Raw genomic sequence first — 23,047 nt, 5'->3', positions numbered from 1 at the left:
GGGGCAATTTAAAGCAGAATAAAAAAAAATTATTTCAGCGCGTTTGGTCCACCGTAGTCGAAAGGCGGCAAACGTTTTCAAACGAGATCGAAAAAAATGATGCTATTTTTAACACAAAGGGCACAATATTTATCGAATTTTTTTTTTGTATCGATTATTCAAAGCATGCCCTGTTTAATAATGGTCATGCATTATTCGGCTCGCTAAAAAAAAATTGTTAATTTATTTATCAAAAATTTTAAAATGGCTTTTTTCGTATAAATATTAAAAAATTTTTTTTTTGTTTTGCTTAACTTAAATTAATTATTTTACTTAACATATTCACCGAATTTCACACTTCAAAACTCAAAAGCGGGATAATTAAACACAATCGAAGTTCTGATATTCAGACGTCAAAATAAGGTATGCAAACAATTTTTTTTTTTTTTAATCTATAATTCTGTCCCTTACAACAACACAATATGTTTTGTTCAGTTTCAGATGATTATTTTAAGCATATTTGTTCCCACTTCAAAACAAGGGGGGGTTTGTAAGCAAAAAAATATATATATATAAATATCGTTTATGAAAAATAAGTACACTGTTCTAAAGTTCATTCTTCTCCTAATAATCGCTGAAAATTTCGTATTGATCGGATAATTACCTGATTTTTGGTAGATTTTTAAAAAGACGGTCCGTCAAAAAGTACTGACCTGCCCCCCAGTTTTGGCGGTGCCTAATTTAGAGTAAGTGAAACACTAAGCAACTAGTATAATAAAATGTAAACAAAACTAATTGTGTAATTTGAAGACTTAAATAATGACTAGCGTTTCAGTCTGAAAAATAAGTGTACGTTGGTTAATTTAATGAAATAATATTATTCAAATTTGAATTATGGATACTAATACTGGCAACTTGAAACTGAAATTATAAAAATTACAGCGAATCCTGGATTTTGCTCCGATTCTGCGATCACATAATGTTAGCTTGTGCCATAACTGTAAACATTAGTTTAAGTTATAAAGTATTTGATTTAAAATCTGCAAATAATTACACGTGAGCTGAAAAGAATTATATAATAATTTTGAAAATTTAATTAAGAAAAAAAATGAATTGAATTATTAAAAAAAAAAAATGCTGCCAACAGTTTAGTCCTGAATTATCGGAAGTTTGAAAAAATGCAATAGCAAGAAAAGAAATGAGGGCTACCTACTACAGAATTAAAAGGAATATTATAAACCAAGTGTGTTTTAATTTAAAATGAAGATAAAGTTGTTTAATACATTATATATATATATATATATATATATATATATATATATATATATATATATATATATGTTGTGAATAATAGAAGGGTCTTAATTCGTGACCTGTGAAACTCTTGACAAATTAGCTTTCCTATGGGATGATGAAGTTTAGTTGCACAAAATTATAATTGATGAACTATTACAGAACTGCATGCCAACATCGGAGCTGAAACAATTGTACGCAAAGTGTCATCAATAAATAATCAACATTTTGAAAATGAATAAGTACTTAGTGTTTGTTCCATTTAACGAGGTATCTTAAAGAAAATATTTATAGCTCTAGTATCGCACTATTGAACTATCTGAAATGAGAAATTTATGTTATTTATTTATATGTTATTAATATTCCATAACTTACTATATATATATATATATATATATATATATATATATATATATATATATATATATATATATATATATATATATATATATATATATATACCGGCCCCGATTGGGGTCCCGATTTCGAATCTCGCTAGATTTAAACACTCTGATGAGTCGTGGACGACGAAACACGTGTCAGTTTATAATTATATTTTAAAAGCAATATATATGCCGCTCCCCATATGAGGGTACCGAATTGGTTAAAGGGAAAATTATTCTCAACTCGCATTTAGGTAAAAATACACTTTCGTAAATAATTGAATTCATTCAAAACGTATCGCAAAAACAAAAATAAATAACATATATCTATCTATCTATCTATCTATCTATCTATCTCCCCCCCCTCTCTCTCTCTCTATATATATATATATATATTATGGAGACGGAGAGACCTATATATATATATATATATATATATATATATATGTGTGTGTGTGTGTGTGCGTGTATGTGTGTGTCCGCCTCTATTTTATATTTCACACACACACACACACACACACACACACATATATATATATATATATATTTTTTTTTTACACGGTGGTCACCACTTATCAAGGCCCGGAAGCCACTCAGGGATAAGGGTTATTACAAGTACAGTACGTTAGTGTGGAGATTTAATGAAGTATTTACTTAAGGGGGCGGTTCATTAGGAATTTGTTAACGTTGGACTTGAAGACATCCAGGTTGTAGTCGGGAAGCAGGCAGACGGAACAGAGTTCCACAGGCGTGCAGTTCTAAGAAAGAAGCTTTGTTCATGGAATCTACGTTTTGATTTAGGCACAGATTAAGAGTGGGGAAAATTTTTCACAGTGGATTTAGCTAGACAGGTGTTTTTCGTGAAAGATTGGCGAGGGGGGAACCAGAGATTGGGGTTCAGAAGAGCACCTGCCATGGAAATAACGATAAAACAAGGATAGGCTCGCAACGTCTTTTCTGTAGGAGAGAGGTTGCAGGGAAGAGAAAAGGGCATCCCCCACTAAGCCACGAAGTCTATTTTGTACTCTGTCGAGGCAGGATAGGCTGTTTTTAGCAGCTCCTGCCTACATATGGCAGCAGTATTCCATTTTGGACGTACTTGGCTTTTATATAGATAAATAATTGCATCAGTAGTGAGATATCTTCTGGAGCGGTAGAAGGATCCCATCATCTTTCCAGCGACCTTGGCAACAGACTTGATGTACGTGTTCCATTTCAGATCAGGAGTAAAGGTCAAACCCAGAAGCTTGTCAAAACATGGGGCTTCTCCTAGATGAGAGCCATCCATTTCAATTGATGCCAGATGGGGATCAGAGCGTTGATGATGCCAGATGGGGATCAGAGCGTTGATGATGTAAAGATAGGAGTTTGGTTTTAGATGCATTAAAGTTAACTAGCCACGTCTTCCCCCACTGAACCACGCGCTCGAGATCAGAGGAGAGAGAATCAGAGAGAACTTTGTCATTTACAGCCTTTGATGTGTTGCCGTAGATGCTCGTGTCATCAGCATAGATGTCAACGAATGATTTAAGTATGTGTTTAGGGAGATCATTGATGTAGATCAGGAAGAGAGTTGGGCCCAGGATTGACCCTTGAGGAACTCCAGCATTAATACTCTAGGCCTCTGATTTTTTGCCATCGACCACTACTCTTATCGGAGAGAAATGATTTAATGATTGAGAAAACATTTCCAGTCATACCGTAGCTGGAACTATTGTGAAGTAGGCCCTTATGCCATACCTTGTCCAAGGCCTTTGATATGTCAAGAGCAATTGCCCTAGAAAGGAAGCCTTTGTCAAGAGATTCACTAATCCTGTGAGATATAACCGTTAGCACATTTGCGGTAGATCTTGCAGAACGGAAACCATATTGTGTGTCACTAAGAAGGTTATTTCTGCTGAGGTGGTTGACTATTTCTCTATTTAATATGGATTCCAACAACTTACTCATAACACACAGGAGACTTATTGGTCTGTACTGAGAGGTAGATGACAGGGAGTCGGAAAGTACTTCTCCTTAAGGCAACACTTAAACAGTTTCGTAAGTAAAGGAGCAGTTTCTGGTTGAAGCTTTTTTAACTCTATAATTGGGATGCCGTCAGGGCCAGTTGCTTTACTGGAATCTAGGTTCTTGATTAGCTTGGCGACCTCATGCACAGATATTTGTATGTCACCTAGCGCCTTCTGTGTTATAGGAGGAAATCTGGGAGTTAATGGCCTTCGTCGCATAGGGCAGAATTAGCTGCAAAGTTCTTTGCAAATAGTTTGGCTTTGTCTGATGCTGACGAGATGACCTCTGGTCCATTGATAATGGTTGGGATAGAACGCACACTTCTGTTCAGGATCCTATTTGTTATTTACCAAAACTGGTGGGAACTAAGCCGCTGATCAGCAACTTTGGATTTAGCAGACTGGGCATATAGTTCTCTTGCATTTATACACACACACACACACACACACACACACACACACACACACACACACACATATATATTTTTATTTTTTTATTTTTTTATTCAATTTTCACTCCAAACAAGGCACAGTGCCACTTTGAAGCAGGGGGCTACTATTAGGGAATTAATTAGCGGGGTCATTATGAAGGGAGAAGAGTAGAAATATGTTTGTTAACATTACACTCGAACTTCTGCATATCATTGCAGTTGGGAAAGCAGAATCCCGGAAGGGAGTTCCAAAGACCCGCAGTTCTGGGGAAGAAACTATTGGAGTAAAATGCTTTCTTGCACCTAGGGATCTCTACTGTAAAGGGATGAGACTTAGTAGCTTGTCGGGTTTGTCGGGGGTAGTTACGTCGGGGAGGTACAAGTGTTTGCAGTTCGTCAGAGCATTCACCATTAAAGTATTTGTAGAACAGGCAGAGGGATGCAACATCTCGTCGATGGGACAGAGGTTGAAGCCTAGATGACAGTTCAGGACCTATCAGGTTGGCGACTCTTTTTTGAACCCTGTCCAGGAGCGAGAGACAAGCAGCAGATGCACCAGCCCAGATGTGACAACAGTACTCCATACATGGGCGAATGGTTGCCTTATAGAGGTATAGGATACTGGCAGGCGTAAGTAGTTTTCTAGCACGGTAGAGGGAGCCAACCTTCCTCGCAGCAGCCTTGGCAATGCTCTCAATGTATCTATTCCAGTTCATATTCCCTGTAAACGTTAGGCCGAGGAGTTTAAAAGAAGTACTTTCAGGCAATGTGTTCTTGGCCATTGCTATTGGTGGTAGAGAAGGTTTCTTGTAGTTATTGAAGGAAACAAGCTTAGTCTTAGCAGCATTGAATGTGACCAACCATTTTTGTCCCCATTCCACTACAGATTGGAGGTCGTCCTCTAGTGTTTCTGCCATTTCCTTGGATATGTGTTCATTTGTTTTCCCCTCATATCTGTTATAGAGAGTGGTGTCATCGGAAAATATACCCATCTCCGAAACAATATTATCAGGGAGGTCGTTTATGAATATCAGGAATAATAGAGGTCCAAGGATAGACCCCTGAGGTACTCCCGCATTTATGTCATATTGTTTGGATGTATGTCCGTCGAGGACAACTTTGATTTTTCTATTACTTAAGAAGGATTTAATTACATTATGAATTCTTCCAGTGATTCCATATGATCTAATTTTCCTTAGAAGACCATCGTGCCATGCCTTGTCAAAAGCCTTAGATATATCAAGGGCCACCGCTCTACCCTCCCCTGTTTTATCCAATGAACGGTATATACGTTCAGAAACTACAGTTAAGATATCTGCTGTTGAACGGGCTTGCCTGAATCCATATTGTTTGTCAGTCAGGAGTTTAGCAGCTGTTAGGTGCTGGACTAGGGCTTGATTAACTAAGGACTCAAATATTTTGGCGAAAAGCGGGAGGAGGCTAATGGGGCGATAATTTAGTGGGTCAGTTCTTTCACCAGAATTCTTGAAGACTGGTACCACAGAGGCGGTTTTCCAGCAGTCGGGAAAACAAGATTCGTTAAGGCATTAAGTTTGGACAGAACTGGAGCAACCTCGGCAGAGCATTTTTTTAATAGCACAGCCGGGATGAGATCTGGTCCACATGCTTTTGAGGTGTCTAGGTTTTTTATAATAGCATGCACCTGAGAAGGGGTGATTTTCAAATCGTCAAGTGTGGCGTCTGTTCGCAGAGGAAAATCAGGGAGTGAGTGGTGTACCGAGTTCAGTGTGGAGTTTGAGGCAAACCGACTGGCAAGCAGATTAGCCTTGTCAGTTGCCGTGCAAGCAACCTCATGATTATTTGTTAGTGGGGGAATAATTGACTGTCCATTATTAACTACGCTGTTGTAGATTTTCCAAAAATCCCGGGTTCCTAATTTCTGTGCTTCGATGCGCTTTCTGGTGGTTTCAGAGTAATCTGTCTTAGCTGTGTCTATCACTCTCTTACAATTATTTCTAGCTCCTATAAACTTCTGTTTATTTGAGCTGGACTTATGTCGGTTGAATCTGCGGAACGCATGCTGCCTTTGACAAATGGCAGCTGCACAAGCAGAAGTAAACCATTGGGGAGAGTGGGGCTTGCTATAGTATTTCCGTGCGGGAACATGTGCTTCAATAGCAGTTTTGAACCATTCAGTTGTCTCATTTGCACACTGTTCCGCTGGAAGAGTAAAGATATTTTGCCATGGGGCATCTCTGATGAGCTCCCTGATGGCTTCCCAATCAGCCTTTTTGTAATACCTCGTTGTTTTGAGAAGTGGGTCTTCAGTTTTAGGGCGAGAATTTAGGCTGATTTCTACCATTATCACAGCGTGATCAGCATTCCCGAGTGGGCTGTGGGCATTTGTTGTACAGTCATTGGGAACCGTTGTCAGAAAGAGATCTAGAAGTGAGGCATGTTGATCGTGCTTGTCTGGGAAACGTGTCGGAAATGTAACCAACTGAGATAGGGAATGAGATATAGAGAAACTATGAGTTGCGCTACCAGCTACGTCTGTGTGATTTGAGAATCCTAGCCAGTTACTGTGGTGGACATTGAAGTCACCAAATACATGTATTTGTGCGCTAGTATTTTGACAGCATAGATATAGCACTCTCCCTCGATACTAGCGCACAAATATATATGAAAGATAATAATTCATGTAAAATCATTTTCTCATTATAAAATTTTGCTAGGAGCTAACTAGCAATATTTGAAATCATATATTTCTATGCCTTCTGCCAATCAATTCAATATAGGTTTCGATTAAATAGAAACAATCTATTTGGTTACAGCTTTCGAATTTTAAATCGGAAATTGACATAATTTTATACCTACTTCAACATAATAAATATATCCTGGAAGAAATATGCAACTATTATATAGAAACTACTGAAATATACACTTAATTTTTTGTAACATAAAACGTAATATTTATTTAAATATTTAAGATCCTTGTGCTTCCCATGCAGCTTATAACACTTCATTAGAGCCTAAGCGACATTGGCGCATAACCCCAACGGCATTTGAGCAAAATATTTGTTATTTTATTTGACGATGCTCGGAAAATATAGGGTTTCCGCTTTTGAATGTCAAAATGAATACAAGAAATACTTAAATATTAACAAAGCTACAAAAAAAAGAAGGAAATATACAGTTATTTTTCTAATTTTCATATTTAATTCAAAACTTTCTAAAAGAAAATCTTCCTTTGAAAATCCTGTGATATGAAAATCGAGGACGCGAAATGTGTTTTACCTCGGAGAGTTTTTGCCTGATGGCACCGTCGCTTAAAGAATCGTAAGGGAGTGGCATGTAATTCTCAAGAACGGACCCTGCAAAAAGACGAATCAAATGGAAATGTCATTATTGGTTAGTAAAAAAAAAAGAAAAAGCATTTAAAAATACTAAGTAAGAAAACTGAAACTATTTGGTTCGATCAGTGCTCATCATAGAGATGAACTACCGAATTGGCAAGTTGAGTTTACATCAATCTAATTTATATATATATATATATATATATATATATATATATATATATATATATATATATATATATATATGTGTGTGTGTGTGTGTGTGTGTGTGTGTGTGTATCGTGAACGGTTGAAGTAAATACTGAAATATATTATATCTCTGAATAAAATTTTATGTGGATGCATAACACATACTAGACTATCCATGACCCGTTGGGTCAGTACATGTTATAGCTATCTATGAACTAGTGAGTACACAGAATTAATGTATAAATCCGCAAAAATTGAATTCATGCACGCAAAAACAAACAGGGTGACCAGTGAAAACAATACACATTTTCGCGCCCGTGCAAAAAATGAATGTACGTGCGCAAAAATTGAATGCACGCGCGCAAAAATTGAATGTACGCGCACACGAAAATAGACATGGCGACATGAAAACAATATGGAATACATTGGATAATAAAGGTTTTAACATCATTGCCCTTAAATTAAATGAAAAATACTTTATATAAAAATTGAAAAAAAAAAAATAAATATCGAAAAGAAAAAAAATGCAAAAAGGAAATGTGTATTGTATGGGTCCACCGTAGCTTATTTTTGTGTTAAAAACCTTTTAAATTAGTAAATCGATCCTCTATTTTCAGGGCCGATTTACAGCACCAATTTGATGTTGGCTCATTAGCCCCCGCCCCGCTATTATAATTATTATTATTATTATTATTATTATTATTATTATTATTATTATTATTATTATTATTATTATTATTATTTATTTATTTATTTTTTCTTTGTTGTTTTGCGACTTTTCACTTTGGAAAAAGTTCGCTCTATCGGGAGGGCTCGTCATTATTTTTTGTTTATGTTTTTACGACTTTTTAAAAGATGTTTTTACATTTAACAACCCGCGCTATTTTTTAAATAGTACTAGTCTACTCGTTGGCCCTTAAAGGGTAAGATGAAAAATGTTCAAAATAAAAAGTTATTTTGAGATTATATTGCCTGGAGAAAACGTTTTTAAGTGAGTAATGAATAAAATAAAACACAGAAACCTCAGAGCACTACTGCAAACACCAATTAAAATTAAGGGGGTCCCACATAAAGCACTACTGCAAACATCAATTAAATTTAAGGAGGCCCTACATAAAGCACTACTGCAAACACCAATTAAAATTAAAGAGGCCCTACATAAAGCAATACTGCAAACACCAATTAAAATTAAGGAGGCCCTACATAAAGCACTACTGCAAGCACCAATTAAAATTAAGGAGGCCCTACATAAATCACTACTAAAACCAAGTTCTACCTCCCCCTTCCTTGAAGAGAAAATATGTTTTAATAAGGCCTGAATAAAAATGTAAAAAATCGTCAGAATCCACTGGAGCGCACAAGCAGTAAATATGGTTATAAATATGATTTTATTAATTTAATTTACTGTTGATAATTATCCTCATTGCTTGGTTGTTTTTCAACATTTCGGCCAACTATTCCTCTGTCTTGTAACAGCGACGGGATAGGAACTCCGAATTTCCTAACCGCATCCTCAGTAATTACTGCCTTCCATAGTTGTTGTCTTACCACATTTTAGTCAAGTAAGCCTCTGGCCGGCTTTGGGTAGGATTGAAACCGTTATCTTCAAACGATGCTCATCTGGAACCGTAGAGACTAACGTCTCTATCCACTGCGTCACGGCTCCAATGCTAACTTGGCTAAAACGTGGTGAACAACAACAACTATGGAAGGCAGTAATTGCTGAGGATGCCCTTAGGATATTCGGAGTTCCTATTCCGTCGCGGTTAACAACCTGAGGAAGGCCAGAGGAATAGTTGGCCGAAACGCAGCGAAACAACTAATAAAAGATGGGGATAATACTCATCTCAATAAATAAATTAATAAATAATACTCATCTCAATGATGAATTCCAATGAAATAAATATGATTTAGTTATATATTATATATTTAGATTTAAATCAGTTTTTTTTTTAACTTAATGAGGTTAAATTACATTTATTTGTAAGGAAAACACGTTAAAATAAGTTAAAACAAAAAATATTGTGTTGACCTTGTGTATGATTTGATTAACAGCAGTGGCTTTTAATAAGAAAGGGCGACCATGAAATAGGTAAGCAGACGAATTTTTTGAAACCGGAGTTACTAACCGGATGGACGGTTTAAACGCCTAAGCAAGCTGACCTTGAATTTAAATTTATCTTGTTGAAGATGTTGTTTTGGAGTGCTCTTTCGCCTCGGGTGTTTTTTTTTTGAATCACTACTCGAGATACCAACCATTTCCCTCATCGCTAGAAAAGTGTGAGATTGTCTATAAGAATGAGTACTTTCGTACTAAAGGATATTCGTCTTCCTACGAGTGTAAAGTAAGACACAGGTCGGTTCTTAAGGTTCTTGAAATCCAACTCACAAAAAGAGACCCTATGAATGCAAATAAAAATACCTGCATAGTGTTGCTAGTACCACCTCACGAATAAATGCTGAATGAAAATGCCTGAAACATTTTTTAGCCGAACCTGAACTCGCTCTTGACATATCGGTTAAGAAATATTGCTAGATTATCAATGGATGCTAATCTATCCACGTTGATACAATAAAGACAGTTAGACTTAGAAAATTCCGCATCCTAAGGCGCACGAAATCTGTTTTTATTTGTGCAGTCTTACTGCGACATTGAGAGACATATCGAAAACGAATTCTCGACAATCTCAACAACGGAGATAAGGCAATATGATAGCCTTTCATCTGTCGGGCTTAGGTATAGTTCTGGGTAGTCCTAGGAAATTCACTTTTTAAAACTTTGTCTACTCTCTTTGGGACAGAGTAAGTTTATTGCTAACTACTTGAGGTGCCCCGACCAGGAAATGTCAACAAGGCTACTCAGGTGCTTTTTTTACGGAGACAAAATGTACTACATTTAGTGCGTTGGCCCACAAACTTTTCGACCTTGTGTCGTATTTTCCATCACATTTGTTTTGCAACCAGATCACAGCCCCCGCCCCACTTTTGCCCGACTATCTCTCTCGATTGTTGGATTCCAGTAATAACTTTCCAAATCCGTAACAAAAGGATTTTCATTTCTTTCTTTTTTTTGCTATGACTGTTAAGGAGTGTTGGAGCTGTACAATCATTCTACATTTTAATGCGAAATTCGTGTTTGATTAAAAAAATTATTGGGAGAAATTCAGGCGCAGCTGGTGTAAAGTTAAGAGTATGCATTAGGAGTAGAAGGAGGAGGAGGAGGAGGAGGAAGTTACTGTCTGATGACTAAGTTAACATGGCAATCAATCAAAAGTGCGTGACAACCTCTTCAGTTTACTTTATGAGTTGGCAGAAAATGAAGAAATTAATGCCCACGCAGACAAGCAAACATCTAAAAATGTGCATTCTATTAATGCTTGACAAAGAGAGGCAACTTAATAGGGTTTGCGGGTCGAGTCAGATCAGCAAAGAAGTCTTGCTCGGCTCGCGAGAAAATATCAGCATTGGTTCTTGAGAAATTTTGTTTGTAATCTTAACCTCCTCTCACTCTGTCAGCACACACACACACACACACACACACACACACACACACACACACACACACACACACACACACACACACACATATATATTACTTCGTGTACGTACATAAGATTTTCAACAGTGCTAAAAACATGGAAAGAGCTAGGTAGTAAGTTATGAAAATATAAATGAAAATTGAGTTACACAAATGGTGGCTGAGTAGGTAAGAATGTTGGATTTGAGTTATTCGGGTATATAGGTATATAGGTTCTAACTATTCGACCAGCGGTTGTTACATAAATCACACTGATGATTGTTAGTGAACGTGAAGCATACACGTTTGTGTGTGTGTGTGTGTATATATATATATACATATATATATATATATATATATATATAAAGTGAACGTGTCTGTCTGTGTGTATGTCTGTGTGTCTGTGTACATTTCCCTACACAATAACTCTGTCAATTTTAAGTCTACAAACTCGAAATATTGATATACAGGGTACTGAGATTTGGGAAAATTTTGGAATCAGTTTCCGGTCAGAAATTTGGCTGTTAATGTGTAAAAGTTCAACGATTTGACTTTGGAGAATTCTACCAAACTCCTCCGCCAATTTTGGGTCTAGACACTTGAAATTTTTGATATAGGTTCCTTGGACATAGATCTAACTTAATAACTTAATTTGAGCCTAAAACAATAAATATAAGGGGTCATAATGGGGGTCAAAGTTTAAAAAAAAATGACCTCTGCGGTCTCAACCAAATTATTCAGACAATTTCTGGTCTAAAGATTTTAAATTTTACATAAAGGGTATTCAGAGATAGGGCAAGCTTTTTAATCTGTTCGGGTCGAAAATTTGAGCTATCAATATGTAAATGTATGTATGTATGTTTGCATGTCTGCCTAAAATTTTCGACAGAGGCAACGGATTTTCACAAGATCAGTATCGTTTTGAAGCTCGACCCTTTAGACTACAAATACTGAAAAATTGGCTAAAAATATTAATTTATTCACCCTCAGCGGGCCACTTTTCAACAGGGAGGGGTCGCTTTTTTCGTCGATATTTTCGAAAATCTTTTCAATTATCTACCCTTAATTTAAACCTACGTCACTTCCGGTTTGGCGGTGGTCGTAACAGCAAAGACGTCAGTTTTTTTCAGTTCTTTTCCTCCTTCGCGGTACGGGTTCGAGCCTGCCTTCCTATTACCACTTTTTTTTTTTGCTCAACACCCACCTCTAAACACCCCGACAACGCCGAGCACCCATGCTAGTATATATATATATATATATATATATATATATATATATATATATATGCATTAGCAGTTCAGCCCGGCTTTGCTTGGGCCCTATGTACTGTTTATAACTTTATGTATGTATGTATGTATGTATGTGCGTGTATATATATATATATATATATATATATATATATATGTATATATATATATATATATATATATATATATATATATATATATATATATTAAAAAGTTTGACTCATTTCCAGGTAACCTACATCTAAAATTTCAAGTGTCTAGACCCAAAATTGGCGGAGGAGTTTGTTAGAGTCTGCAAAGGACAACTCTTTCAACTTTGATCTCTTGGCAGCCAAATTTTCTCCCAAAATCTGAGTAAAAAGCTTGCTGCATGTCTAAATACCTTTTATATAAAATTTCAAATGTTTAGACCCAAAATTGGCTGCATAGTTTTCTAGAAACTGCAATGGTCAAATCTTTTGAACTTTGACCCCTTGGCAACCAAAATTTCAGCCAAAAACTGATTAAAAAGCTTGCCCGATTCCTGAATACACTTTATATAAAATTTCAGATGTATAGACCAAAAATTGGCTGAGTAATTTGGTAGAGACCGCAGAGGTCAAATTAAAAAAAAAAACTTTGACCGCAAATTTGACCCCTTAGCATTTATTGTTTTGGACTCAACTTAAATGAAAAAGTTTGATCCACGTCCAATATCTAAAATTTCAAGTGTTTTGACCCAAAATTGGCGAAGGAGTTTGTTAGAGTTTTCAAAAGTCAAATCGTTGAACTTTGACCCTTTGACAGACAAATTTCTGGCCGAAAATCGATTAAAAATTTTTCCCAAATCTCAATACGTCTTATGTCCAATCTCGTGTCATTAGACTGAAAAATAACAGTTATTTGGTAGGGGAATTTACACACACAGACACACACACACAGACAATTTTACTTATATATATATATATATATATATATATATATATATATATATATATATATATATATATACACTATTATATTATTTATAATGTGATGGGTTCATGTTTAAGGATTTTATTGATATATACTTATCAAAGAGATTACTTCTTTCAATTCAAATGTCACGAGTTTAATTTTACGATATTATTTTGGACTAGCGGGACGCGTGGAAATTCCATAGAATTTAAAATCAATATGTTTTGATAAAACTGGTATTTTTATAGATAGTGCAAAAATAAAAAACACTAAAAAAAATAAAAATCGTATAAACATGTTTAACCACTGATATGTAATTGATACCATCATTAACGCTTTTGAACTAAAGTAGTTAAAAAAAATAATAAATTTGAGAATATGAAGTACTATAACGTTAAAGTTTTTCTTTACGATTAGTTGATTGAAAATAAGCTTGGAATTCAAAATACATGAGCTCTTAATGAGTTCTTCGGGTATCCGCTCATCCCACGATAACTTGCTTTTCCAGATCCAACTGCCAATGATCTTCCCCTAAAAACTAACCAACCAGTAGAAACCTCACCTTTTTTTTTTTACCTCTGTTTTCACTTTATCTTCCTCCATTTTTTCCAACTTAAAAGCTCTCTCATTTACATTGTTTTATTCTTTTCTATTTAGTAAAAGTAGATAAAATACGTTTTATATAAAACTAGCAAGGCCATCCGGCGTTGCTCAGGACCGTATAAAACAATGAGAAAATTGAGGTTGATTTTAAACATACGTGTCATTCTTAGTATAGAGGATTTTTCGATGTCTGTGTATCCTTTGCTATCTAGAGCAAAAGAATTTTTTACCTCCCATAGAACGAATATTACACAACATATGTATGATAAATTGTGCCTTTTCTAGGACAGGATATTTACAGCATGTATATGGAAAAATATCCTTTCCGGGCAATGTACCACACAGATTTAAAATAATTTTACCTACTCTCGGACGGGTAATGTAAATACATATATGAAACAATTTAACATACGCTCGACAAATATCGTACAACATATATGAACTAATTTCTCTTTCCTCCTACGTCACTATAATTGTAAGAAAAATTAAGTAATTTTTAGAAGATGGATCATTAGGATTTCCAAATTAATGCATAATTAGATTGTCTTGGTTAGTGATTAGGCATCCCTTGCTTCTCAATTATAATTCGTCATTACTATGTTTATTCTTCCATCATAATTACCACCGATACTATAATTTTAAGTGAAATAATGCCATTTCTGGAAGATGACTCAGTGAATTTTTCCAAGTTAATACACAAATACATTGACACAGCACTTACATAACTCTTGCTTCACGATATAATTCAACATTATTGTGTATTTTTCTTCCAACCCCATATTAAAGAATTATTAAATTGTTAGGTGAAAGTACCGACTAATTATTCCACAATAGTAAAATATTATCCTCCCTTCCCCAAGAAAGATTATTAAATTGTTAGGTGAAAGTACAGAACAGTTAAGCGCTCCCCATATTAAGAATGGCTTTCTAAATAATAACGTTTTATTTCAGCACGGCCCGTATTCCATAATAGTAAAATATTATCCTCCCATCCCCATATTAAGAATTATTAAATTGTTAGGTGAAAGTACAGAAAAGTTTTTAAAAATGACCTTCCCCTCCCCATATTAAGAATGGCTTTATAAATAATATTTTCATTTCAGCACGATCCGCATTCCATAATAGTAAAATATTATCCTCCCGTCCCCATATTAAGACTTAAATTGTAAGGTGAAATTACAGAAGAGTTAAAAATATCCCCTCCCAATATTAAGAATAGATTTCTAAATAACGTTTTTATTTCAGCATGGTCCGTATTTCATAATAGTAAAATATTATCCTCCCCTTCGCGTATTAACAATTATTAAACATATATATTCTTATACAGAAGAATTAAAGAAAATACCTTCCCCTCCCAATGTTAAGAATGGCTTATAGTATTTTCGCGTTTTTTCATATAAACTTTGCATGAAACCTTACTATTAGGCTTATATATATATATAAAGTTTAGTTATTTGTCGCAATGACATTTATATTAAAAACCCACTTTTCCATTTTAAAAATGAATACAAATTTTTTATATACTTAGTTGTAAATACACCAGAAACTTAAAAAAATAACTCAGTTCCGTATTCTTTTAAAAACGAGCTTTCATTAATATTAGGAGCTGCATTTAGAGTAAATCTTTATTTTTATGTGAGAAACGGTTTCTACCAAACAACTCTGTCATTTTTTATCTATAGACTAGAAACTTTACATATCGGGTATTCCGATCAATGGAATAAAACCGATTTGGTTTTCAACCAGAAAAAATATCTGCTAAGGGTTCAAAATTTGAACATTGGAAATTGGCAGTCGTAGTTTGACGTAATATGTATGCTATACGCATGCGAAAATATACATTTATACGTTTAATTGCGTTACTTTGTCAAGTTTAGATATGCATGGCTTTAGCTAAGATGCTTGCGAATACCACTAGAGAGATTTTGGTTTCGATTCTGTTTGATGACACCCAATTAATATATATTTTTAAACCTTTGAAATCACTATTATGTATTGGGCACAATATAATAATCGATAGAGAATTGGTTCTAGTGATACGAAATCTGCATGAATTAAAATATCATATTTAAGTGTATTTTACGACCGTGAAACGTCGGGCGATCTGTGCTAGTATATATATATATATATATATATATATATATATATATATATATATATATATATATATATATATACACGTAAAATTTGCATATGTATGAATCAGTTCACACATTGACATATAGTTTTTGTAAGCTGAAATAAGATATGAATATTTTACTATGTAGACCTTTAAATAAATGTCATTAATTTACACGTCCCGATCCTAGATCTAAGAACCTTGACGTCAGTACGTCAGGATAGGAATGATAAACAATAAATATATTTTTAAAATTTCAATTATTCATTTTCACAACCCAGTCTCGTCAGTTGACAATGCAGTCAACATTAAGTTTTGCTATTAATCATATTGGACGTGGCACAGGACGAAGCAGAGTGAGGTGACTAACAATACAACAAAATCAACATTTCGGTTTCAAAATACATGTGATATACATACGTGTCATTGCCAGTGAGACATAGACGCGAATAAATTCAAACGGAGAGCACAGAATACCAACGCCGATAATTCCCCAAGTTGATTAATATCGATATGTTTGTATACATGTTTACTCCTTTGATGATTTGTAGCATATATTTAGAACTATCAAATTAATGTGTAAAATTTGACTAATTCGCATATTATGATGGTGGCCATCTTGAATTTATAATTAGGTTTAAAGCTGTTCATAGAAAATTGTCATTTTCTCATATACATATAAGTCTTTTGTTGAACTTATTGTGTACATTTGTGCTTTTGCGTTTTATATTGCAAACATAATGTATTTTGCAGAATATGCGCATATCTGCTATTAGGGGTGACAGTCACAATTTTGTGACAGTCACCAAAAGGGTTAACAGAATTTACGATAATTATTGGATTCGGCATAAAATCACATTAAAAAGTTGATAAGCCGTAAATAATAAAAAAAAAGACAATGAACCAAATATTCGGATTGTTCAGATCAGCATTGGTTGTTATTAAGTTTGCCAAGCAAACGTGAATGATTTCGACATTGAATCTCTTGTTTAACAGAGAATGGACACCAACCGGAAAAGTAATTTTTTTTATTTTGTGTTTTTCCAATTTTAATAATTTATTTTTTGTCTAATAAATCAGTTTTGTGTGTTGATAAATTCCTAAACGAAAACAAAAGCGAAATAATTTGATTGGCAAAGTAATATCAACAATTTGTTTTTTATCCCATGTTTTGGATGTTTATTCGTTCACATCTTTCTTAATAATAGAGTAAACTACCCTGGTAAAACTTATTTATTAAGTATTCTATGATCATCACACAAAATAATTACCATACAAAATAATTTTCACACAAAACAATTATCACACAAAATAATTATCACACAAAATTATCACACAAACTAATTACCTCACAAAATAATTACCACACAAAATAATTACCAGACAAAATAATTATCACACAAAATAATTATCACACAAAATAATTACCACACAAAATAATTACCACACAAAATAATGATCACACAAAATAATTATCACACAAAATAATTACCACACAAAATAATTATCACACAAAATAATTATCACACAAAATAATTACCACACAAAATAATTACCACACAAAATTATTATCACACAAAATAATTATCACACAGAATAATTACCACACAAAATAATTATCACACAAAATAATTATCACACAAAATAATTATCTAACAACATAATTACCGCACTAAATAATTACGACACAAAATAATTACAACACAAAATAATTACCACACAAAATAATTACCACACAAAATAATTATCACACAAAATAATTATCAAACAACATAATTACCACACTAAATAATTACCACACAAAATAATTATCACACAAAATAATTATCGCACAAAATTATCACACAAAATAATTATCACACAGAATAATTACCACACAAAATAATTACCACACAAAATAATTATCACACAAAATAATTACACACAAAATAATTATCACACAAAATAATTACCACACAAAATAATTACCACACAAAATAATTATCACACAAAATAATTACCTCACAAAACAATTATCACAAAAAATAATTATCACACAAAATAATTATCACACAAAATAATTACCACACAAAATAATTATCACACAAAATAATTACCACACAAAATAATTATCACACAAAATAATTATCACACAAAATAATTACCACACAAAATAATTATCACACAAAATAATTACCACACAAAATAATCATCACAAAATGTAATTACCACACAAAATAATTATCACACAAAATAATTACCACACAAGATAATTACCAGACAAAATAATTATCACACAAAATAATTATCACACAAAATAATTATCACACAAAATAATTATCACGCAAAATAATTATCACACAAAATAATTACCACACAAGATAATTACCAGACAAAATAATTATCACACAAAATAATTATAACACAAAATAATTATCACACACAATAATTACCACACAAAATAATTACCACCCAAAATAATTATAACACAAAATAATTACCACACAAAATAATTTCCAGACAAAATAATTATCACACAAAATAATGCATCTCATCGCAAAACAAGATGAGGATTGAGAGACATAAAAAATCCATCACTTTATTTTTCAGAAAAAAACAAAAAACAAAAAACAAAAACAATTTCATATAAAGAATAATAAGTTTAGACTATTCAACGGAAATAAATAATTATTTAAAAATGTATGACTATAAAAAAGAACAGTTAAGATATTAATACATATTTCTTATGTGTCAATTATTTTTACAAATCAATCAAAATAGTTACTCAACCGGACTTGATAAATTCTTGTCCTGGAATCCAGTAAGACCAAGAGACCAAAGATATACTATAACGTATAAAAATGGTTAATTGGAGAGAGGGAAATTATGCTTCCAATTTCTTTACTAACTCAGAGTTTGAGAGATAAAGAACTTAGATGTAACATTCGAATATCTATGTATCTTATATAGAGTTCAAGTGTTAGCCCCATGACGAAAAGCCTTACAGAAACAAACGTTGAATAACTCAGCTTTAGTATAATACGCTACGTTAATACATATAATGCACTTGCAGTGGTAAAGAGAAACAATAAAGGTATCGGTAAGGAAACTTTAAAACGTTTATTTTTTCCTTTAAAAACGGAGGCACCCAGTGTCGTTCAGATGTTGCTAACATTTGCTTGCACGACTAAGACGAAATGAAACTGCACACACACACACACACACACACACACACACACACACACACACACACACACACACACACACACACACACACACACACACACAATGATACTAATATATTACAGACGGCCGTAAAACGTGGTAAGTATTTGTTTTTCTTAGTTCTTTATTTTGCAATAAGAAGCGCGATATAAAATGCTTGCGTTTGCAAAAAGAAAAAAGGCACTTAAAATCAGTGGCGTTGTGGATTGGTTGGCTAGTGCGTATTTACGGCATGTCAACCGTTGTTGAGTCAAATTATGCCGAAACCGTAGATCTGTTTTGTATATGGTTGGTTAATTTTTTGTAGGCATTTATTTTCTAAGCAAATAATCTGTAAACGATAGCGTCTATTCAACTCAAAGGTGATGACCTTTACTAGCACTAGCACATCAGATCAGAATGGACCTGAAAATAGTTTTAGTCAATCATGGCTTCATCTTTCTCATAGTTGATAAATTCGGACCTTGTCACTGGATATGGTTCTATGTCATATAAAGGAAGACTTTGGGGGGAATGGGGGGCTTAAATAGTTGATAAGGTTAGAGTTAAGCTAAACAGAAAACAAGGTAGAAAGGTCTGGGTTAGATGCATTAGTTTCGTGCTTGAAAAAAAAAACAACAAAAACAAAGAAAACCATAAAAACAAACAAAAAGAATACAAAAAAATGCAGATGAGAGAAAATATCACAAAAAACAAAAAATAAAAAAAACAATAAAAACAAAAAACAAAAGAAATAAAAAAGAAACAAGAACTAAAACAAAACAAAAAACATTTACAATACACAAAATTCAAATTAATTATATAAACGTATTTGATATATGAAGATTTGAAATTAAATTCAAACCATTTGGAATAGTTAGAAACATAGATTGCCATGGGTTTCGTGTGAAACTGAATTTGATGCTAAAACACAAAATCTCTCAGTTACAATTATTTTGAGGACCATTCAGAGCAGAAGTGGCGGTAGCCGTGGGGATGCCATTTTGATTTTGTTTTTACACTTGTTTTCCTCAAACAAGGAATATTGCCACCGGAGAGTAAGAACTAGTGTGATAGGGATCACACTAGTTTATTTTATATTTATAGGGATCCAGGGATATATATTTTTATATTTATAGGGATCCAGGGATATATATTTTTATATTTATAGGGATCCATTTGGATGGGGCAGCAAGATATTTATTCACGTTAACATTGACATGTCTGTATTTTGGCATGGTTGAAGATGGATAGAGGCTAACAATCCGATGAAGGAAGTAGAATAGAAAATTTAGCATCTAGGTACCTATGCAGTTAAGGAAAGGGTGAGATGTTGATACTAGTCTGGTTGGTTTGGCGTATTTATGTTTCTCGAAACACATCCAATAAAAGTACTTGTAAAACATGCACATGCATAAAACACTGTAGCTGGATGCTATGAGTCAATTAGCACCTGTTCTAGGTATAACATAAAACTGCATCCGTTTGGTATGCACAGACATTTTTACACAACGGAAAGCTAATTAAAGCAAACGCCATCAAGAAATATTTTTAAAATAAAAGTAAGAAACTGAAATAAAACCTTTTAACCAAAAATGACTAAATTTGTGACTAAATACCCGGAAATGGGTTGATATGTCAGAAAACAAACAGAATCAACAAAACAACATATGAGTGTGTGTGTGTGTGTGTGTGTGTGTGTGTGTGTGTGTGTGTGTGTGTGTGTGTGTGTGTGTGTGCGTGTGTATGTGCGTGCGTGCATGGATGATAATGGTTATGGAGTCAGTTATGTCGGGGTTGAATCTCATGAAAGATTTATTATTTACGCATTATGACTACTGGGAATTCATTTTGAACTTTCACAAACTGTCAAAGGGAACGCTATTAACCGTAGACAATAAACAGTTGACAATTATTCGGACTAATATTTGTCTGGTTCATTTCAAGTCAAATCAGAACGAGAGGTCGTGACTCTTTCAACCCCATCCATGAGATATCATCGTAATACTTGATCATCAAAATTTGCCCATTCTTCAATGTATAACACATGTTATGAATTGTCTATTGTCAAGAGAAATAAATAAAATAACGAAAGCAAACGCTACAAATGTGTATTCAAGTGGCCGCTGTCTATTTCCTTAAATAAATATGCATATACTCCGATCAAATATAGAACGCACACACGAAAGATCGGTTGACGTCGCTCTAGTTTTTTTTTATTGATGAATCATGGATCAACTTTATGCAATCTATGTCTCATATTGCCATCAACACGGCCCAAAGAGCTAGAAAAATATTTCCAATTTTTTTCGGAAAAATGTACGGTTAGCGAGATTGGAAACCTAATAATAACCCTAACCCTAACCCTAACCTAGTGTTCAAAGAACAGATCACACGATACTTCAGCTAATTATTCAACGAGAAGTCACTGGAGACACAGTAGACTATTACAACGAATAGAGATACAGTAGTCTTATTCGAGAAATAGAGTTTACGCTAATTTAAACCAAGGAATTTTCGTCATTTTCTGCAAATAATCAACAAAATGTCGTCGATTCTAACACCGGAACAAATACACACCGAATATCATAGTTTAATGTAAAAAATAAATAATTAAAGGCGTACAGTATCAATATTTTTCCTGTAGATATCAAACCAAAGTGGCACCGATCGCTTTTACATAGAACGAAAAAGAATAAAATTGAATTTGTCGATATTACATAACTTAAAATGGCGTTGATTTGTCGTATAATAAACAAATGCGAAAGTTTATCTTCACGTCCATATTAATATGCTAATATTTATTTTCGCTCTATCAAACCAACACCAGATCAGTTCATGAATCCAATTATATTCCAATGTATGTGTATGGATGTGTATGTATGTATGCTTGTAAATATCTATAAATCCATCTTTCATAGTCTTTTAATGCTCTCTTTCTCTCCTTTTTCTCGTCATTTCTCTCTCTCTCTCTTTCTAACACACACACACACACACACACACACACACACACACACACACACACACACACACACACACGCATCATTCTTTCTTGTAAATATATTTAATTTAATATGACCCACGATTTATGCCTGCTTATTTTTGTTTCGATCTTTTCTAATTTTCGTATGTGTTTTCTGATTCAGAACAGGAAATGGCCGATGTATTTGCCGTATTCAATTATATTCCTAGTATTTTCAAATCTGTTTGCATTCATTGTCAGGGATAATGATCAAGTACAAACACAGTGCTTATTTATTTATAAGTAGTAAGTAACATTGTTTAAATACACACACACATACATACACAGGCGGCAAAAAGAAAGTCCGCACTTGTAATTTTTTCAAACATTCAAATTTAAGCTAAATTTAATGTAACTGTTTAAACAACCTATATTTCATTTGATTGGCCTTTTATTCTTCTATAATTTTACCTGTTCATATTTGACTTTTAATTGAAATATTCTAGTGTTCACGTCAATTTAAAAAATAACTTCAAATTGAGGAGACAAAAAGAAAGTCCGCACAATGGAAAATTGTTATTTAAATGTAACTTTAGGACATTAATGCAACACAAATACAACAGGAACATAATGAACTAGTTAATATTTAGTAGCATAGCCCTTCTACAATTTAATAAAAAAAAAAAACAAAAAAAAAAACGACCTCACAAATTGAAAGTTCCATTACGGTATCTTATAAGGTAAAGCTTGAATGCTAAAATCATTCTCTATCGAGGTTAGATAAAGCAAAGAAAAAAAATCCACGCATAATTATGGGAGGGAAGATTATTTTCAAATATTCTCCTAAACTGGGAACGGAGTAACGGTCTTATATTAAGT

The 23,047-nt window shown here is 33.6% G+C and overlaps 1 protein-coding gene across 1 annotated transcript in view; it reads right to left on the bottom strand.

The window, feature by feature from the left end:
- Window positions 1-23,047, bottom strand: part of LOC145296842 (pyrethroid hydrolase Ces2e-like) — a 1,088,672-nt gene that overhangs the window by 21,241 nt on the left and 1,044,384 nt on the right. Inside the window, exon 8 of the mRNA XM_080142964.1 lies at window positions 7,354-7,430. Within this exon, the coding sequence (XP_079999090.1) occupies window positions 7,354-7,430 (77 nt within the window). The remainder of the gene's footprint in view (window positions 1-7,353; window positions 7,431-23,047) is intronic.

The sequence above is a fragment of the Euprymna scolopes genome, chromosome 17 (genome assembly GCF_053919585.1).
Source record: "Euprymna scolopes isolate OS-2025 chromosome 17, ASM5391958v1, whole genome shotgun sequence".
Taxonomy (NCBI): Eukaryota; Metazoa; Mollusca; class Cephalopoda; order Sepiida; family Sepiolidae; genus Euprymna; species Euprymna scolopes.
The sequence above is the reverse complement of the archived record's forward strand: the minus strand, read 5'-3'. Positions and strand labels throughout refer to the sequence as shown.